This window comes from Antedon mediterranea, chromosome 11 (genome assembly GCF_964355755.1).
Source record: "Antedon mediterranea chromosome 11, ecAntMedi1.1, whole genome shotgun sequence".
NCBI lineage: Eukaryota > Metazoa > Echinodermata > Crinoidea > Comatulida > Antedonidae > Antedon > Antedon mediterranea.
Genome location: NC_092680.1, coordinates 11,075,747 through 11,081,210, shown reverse-complemented (window position 1 = coordinate 11,081,210; position 5,464 = coordinate 11,075,747). Strand labels below are relative to the sequence as shown.

General features: G+C 37.4%; 1 protein-coding gene across 1 annotated transcript; it reads right to left on the bottom strand.

Moving 5' to 3' along the window:
* Positions 1 to 1,628: 1,628 nt before the first annotated feature.
* LOC140061974 (uncharacterized) lies at positions 1,629 to 2,402 on the bottom strand. Its single transcript, XM_072108015.1, has one exon. It carries the CDS (start codon positions 2,400 to 2,402, stop codon positions 1,629 to 1,631), a length of 774 nt encoding a protein of 257 aa, XP_071964116.1.
* Positions 2,403 to 5,464: the final 3,062 nt, after the last annotated feature.

Below are 5,464 nucleotides of genomic sequence, written 5' to 3'. Positions count from 1 at the left end.
GGGCGGGAGGGAGGGAAATTTGTCTTCAACTTAAAGTGATCGTGTTAACAGAGAGCTTGCTTGATCAAAGAGGTCGAAAACCCGCCCTCTCCGTTCTCAAAATAGAATTGTGTTCACAACCCAATTCTTGATTTTTGCTACTCGGAGACAGCGACGATTAACAAACTCATAGAATACTAAATAAAGATGCATACAACATAAGTTCTGGCTTAAATAGTTTATTAGTAAATGAACATTCGCCCATGTAAAACTGCACATAAAAGTCATAAGCAAATATAAGTTATATATAGCAATAATTCTTCAATTCTAAGTAAGCACAACAGGGATGCTCAGAGAAAAAATAGCCCGCGGCAGGTGCCAAGGCACCGCCAAGAGCAGCCCACCAAAGTGCAGGAAACAAGGAAGAATGTTCATTTACCCACTTGAAACTGAGATTTAAAAAAAAAAAATGGTTCAACCAGGACTCCCTGGGAAAGTCTCCAAAGAAAAAAAAAAAAGAAATCACCATTAATACAACGATGCTCCCCATGAAAGTATACGCAGATACTTCATGGCAGTATGTTGAGCATCAGCACCTTCCACCCAAGGCTAATCCGAGGGCTCCACTACCGTGCACTGCAATGGGAGCAAAGTTGTACTAACATATCGCCAATAAACAATACTGAAAGAGAGAAACAAAAAAAAAACGTAAATAGTCGCGTGGATGTAAGTGAGTTATAATGTAAATTTACATTTGTATTAGTCATTACTAAGGGTTATGCAGTGGGGTCGGATATACCGTTTATATGCGTCGCTTTTCCATCTTCCGGTAGCTTTAATTTCTTGTTCATCTGCGCCCAGGTCCCTAAGTTGCGTGGCCCTTCCGATTCTGAACGAGTGTGTGTTGTACCGGGTGTGGTCTAAGTTGGCGTGTAACGCGGCTTCTTTTAACGTATGACTTAAATGTTTCCTAAGTAGTGGAGCTCTAGTTTGAAATATGAAAAATTGCCCCCGAGTCGTAGGCCTGATAGAATTGTAATCCTGTAACGCTTTTACCGGGCATAATATGCTGTTTCCTTTTTTGTTAATGCTGAAATGTTGGGAATCGCCCTTGTGGTGTTTGAAGGAGTTAAATTGGAAGGTGACCTTGGTGTGTGAGATGGTAATGTCGCGAAGTTTTAGGACGTGTTCCGGATTATTGGTCCGTACCATTTCACTTGCCCTCGCACAAGCGTAGTAACAGGTGAGGAACAAAGCTTTATAAAGTTTCCTTTCGTATTCGTTGCTCTTAATAAAATTGAGTTGAGAGAGAAGCTTCTCCATTATGGTAGTGGTAACCGGGTAAAGGCGTCGGCGGCGGCTGGCAACGTTGTATAGCTTCCCAGCACCTCTTGTGACAATAGTTAACAATGGTATGTTAGTAGGGTCTGGATTGTTGGTAATTTTGTGCATGAATGCAATGGCACTTAGATACGTTCTTATGGTATTTTGGTTGAGACCTGTCCGAAAGAGGTGGCAGACGAATAGTGAGATGTGGGGTGGTGAGATAGGCATTTGATGTGGTAGGTGGTGGCTTTGTAGGAACATAAGTAAGATTGACCACGCCCTGTTGTATGATTTTCTGGTTCCAGTCGTGACGGAAGCTCGTATCAGGTTTTCTTGAATGCAGCGAAGTTCTCTGGTAGCAGATGTGGTGGTATTGTTAATGGGTTTTGATGCATTCCGAATTGTTTGAGAAGTTTTTTTGTTACCTGTGAACGGGAAATTGCATCACTTAGTACATTTTTAATACCTGGTATATGCCTGGCGGTTAGATGTATATTATGTGTAAGTAGTACTAATACTAACGGCCTGATTATGCGCATTACATCAGAATTAGAACTAGTTTTGTTGTTAACATGATAGACATTGGGTAGGTTATCGGTGTGAAATACTACATGAGTGTTGGCCAGTTGGCTTGAGTACAGTGATATCATGAGATAAATAGGGTACATTTCTAAGACCATTATATCTAACTTCTTCCAACGTTCTGGCCATATACCGTGTACCCACGTAGCCCCAAATGTAGCACCAAATTCCCTTTTGGAAGCATCTGAAAAGAAGTGAAGGCATTCAGAGTCCTTTTTTGGTAGTACGTTGATGATAGTGGTTCCATTGTATTGGTCAAGAAATTGTATCCAAATTTTCAAGTCTTCACGTACTCCTTGGGTAATACGTATTTTTGAGTCGGGATTTGTCTGACCTTTTGTGAGTGTATATAGTCTTGTAAGGAAAGCCCTGCCGGTCTTAATAACGCACGTGGCGAACTGAAGTTTTCCGGTAAGAGATTGAAGTTCTCGGAGTGTTATGTAATGTGAACTCGACCATTTTTTTACTTCGGACCTATACTTTTCTAGTTTGTCCTTGGGTAATCTGGCTACCATAGCTCGCGTATCCAGTTCGATTCCTAAAAAGGTTAATTTTGTAGTTGGCTCCACTGTTTTGTGAGGAGAGAGAGGAAGGCCAATGGCATCTGATAAGGCAATGAGATTGTTAAGGTACCTTTGGCACTCATGTTTTGTATCGCCTATAAGCAGGAAATCGTCTAATACCTTGACTACGTTTTTACATGCTAGTTTATTTGTCAGTATCCATTTTATTCCGTCTGAAAACGATTCAAAAATTCTACAAGAGGATCCACACCCTTGTGGGAGGACCTTATCGTAGTACAGTTTGTTTCTCCAAGAAAACCCGGTAAGGTGATACTGTGTTTTGTGCAGGGGAATGAGCCGGAAAGCATCTTGAATATCGCTTTTGGATAGGTAGGCTGGGTAGGTGGATTTTTGAATGATATTTACGGCTGTGGATATATTTTCGTAGTGGACTGTTTTGTAGTGTTGAGGAATATTATGATTCACTGATCTTTCGTCGTGCGGATATGATAAGTTATGAATTAATCTGTATTTTCCTGCAACGGATTTCTCCCTCAAACTTTTTTTTTTTTTTTTTTTTAATATTTATTTTTTTTTTTATTTCATCATATAATACATTACAAAGGAAAAACATAATCAAATAAAGAATTAAAATAAAAAGCAACAAACAAAAACAACAAAGATATCCATCTAACAAATTAAATAAAGGTTCATAAAAATTATTCTACTCTATAAACCATTTTATATTTGATTTATAAATTCTTCTAATTTTATCCATTTTCTATTAAAAATACTGTCCTCAAAATTCTGATGATAAATAAATTTTTCTGTTTCATAAAACCTTTTTAACTCGTTCATAACCATTTTGATAGTTGGCTTACATTTAACTAGTTTACATTTATAAATAAATGATTTTACAATTAGAATAATTGCATTAATGGCTTTTAAATTAAAAAACTGATGCGCATCTTGGTATCCGAAAATTATGCTCTCTTTACTAAAAATAAATTGCACTCCAGTTTTTTCTGAAATTTTTTCCTGGAGGAGGTTCCATATCCTTTTTACTATTGGACAATTACAGAACAAATGCTGAATGGTTTCAATTTTACCATCTCCAAATGAGCACATTGAAGTTTCTTTTATATTCATTTTAAATAATTGTTCATTTGTTGCAATTATTCTATTTACAATTTTATATTGAAAATATATTAAAGCAATATTCATTGTACACGTATGTGGAGCTAGGTAGATTGTTTTCCATTGTTCGTTATTGAATACAAATTTATTTTCTGCCCATTTCTTTTGTGCTTTCCATGATTTAAACATTGAGTTATTTAAAACATCATAAAAAATACGACATCCCTTTCTTTGTTGAAAGAGTACTTTTATGTGAAATGGAATATCTGGCAAAACTGTTTTTTTAATTTCACATATCATTAAATTGTTAAATTTTTCCCTAAGAAGCCTTTTTAATCCTATTAATTTTATATAATTTATCTTAATACCATAGGTATCTTCGACTTCTTTTTTATTCATAAATTGCCCATTGCTGTTAAACAAATCATTAACAAACAAAATACCTGCTTTTTCCCAATTTCCATATCTTATACATTCGTTGCCTATTCTTATTACTTCATTATTCCAAATTTGCATTCGTAATAGCTCGTCAACAGACTTTGGATAATGAATAGAAATAAAATTACTCCATGCATCTATTACCTCTTTCCAGAAGAGAATTTTAACATTATCTCTAATGCTGGACAGACGTTTACAATTCGTTTCAAGTTGCATAGAGTTAGACAAATTTGTTATGTACTTAAATAGCTTAAATATTGGGTTGTCTTCGGATTTATTGTTGAAAATTCTACGCAACCAAGTTATTTTTAATGACATAAAAAAAAAGTTCAAATCTACCATTCTTAATCCACCATGTAAGTAATCACTTTTCATCTGATGCCGGTTTATTTTATCAGGTTTGTTTTGCCAAATAAAACGAAAAAATAAATTATTAAGACGTACTACGTATTCATTTGATGGGTTCGGTAAGGACATGATCATATGAATGAGATAACTTAGTGGTGACGATTTGAAATGTAGAAATGGGGGCGAATCGAATGGGCCAGCGATACGCCCTGTAGCAATCTCTTTAGCAATCATCGGTTGGATAATTTGAGGTTTCTGTAATGCCGATGCTGAATTTTTTGCAGTAAAACCGGCTTCAGGACCGTCGTAATTCAGGAAAAAACCATTTTTAAAGCCGGAAATGAGGTAATCTTTGTTGGAACATCCCGAGAGAAGGGTTTCGAGTTTATCTACCCTTAGGGGGGTTGGCAGTGGGGTTAGCAGGGGATGTTGTTGTTGTTGATGGGTGTCGTGATTGATTTGTATCTCGTTTGCACAGGAAATATGGGTGTGGCCTGTCTTCGGAGCATTTAAAGCATTTATGAGAGAACTTACAGCGGTATGGTTGTGAGCACTTTCGCGCTGGGGTGTGGTATGCTTGGCAGTATCCGAGTGGTATTTGGGAATCGGTGGTCTTCCTGTTGAAAGGTGGGGTGTTAAAGCCCCGAAAATGACTTTGTGGGCGATAGCGTTGTAGCATTAAGTTGTGAATAAGGTCGCCCCGTACTGTGGCCCATGAGCATTTGGTATGTTCCCTAGCTCTCCGAAAAGCCTCATCGTATGACCGCCAATTTTGTGCGTTGTTTCGCATCATGATTTGAATTTGCTTTGCGTAAGTGAAAATGTCTTGCATATCGGTAGGGTGATAGCTTAGGTGTATGGTGGCGAAGTCGTAAAATGCCATGGACCATTCATGTTCTGACAAGAATCGTTTTTTCTTTTTTGGCACCATTTCAAGGCCCCCGTTGAACTGTAACGCGAATGTATCGCTATCGTCTGGGTTAACGATATCTGAAAATTCAACATATTTTTGGTCTTTAATTTTTATTTTTAATTTGTCAGGGACCAAAGCTCCGGCCTTAATTCCCCCGGTATACCGGAGGGGGTTTTGAGCTGCATCTCTTTCAACAATAGTATATGGAATAAATGTGTCTTTAGCTGGTGTGGCAATA

Excerpts from the sequence above, each read along its gene's own strand:
- LOC140061974 (XM_072108015.1), bottom strand. The coding sequence starts at position 2,402 with ATGGTAGCCAGATTACCCAAGGACAAACTAGAAAAGTATAGGTCCGAA.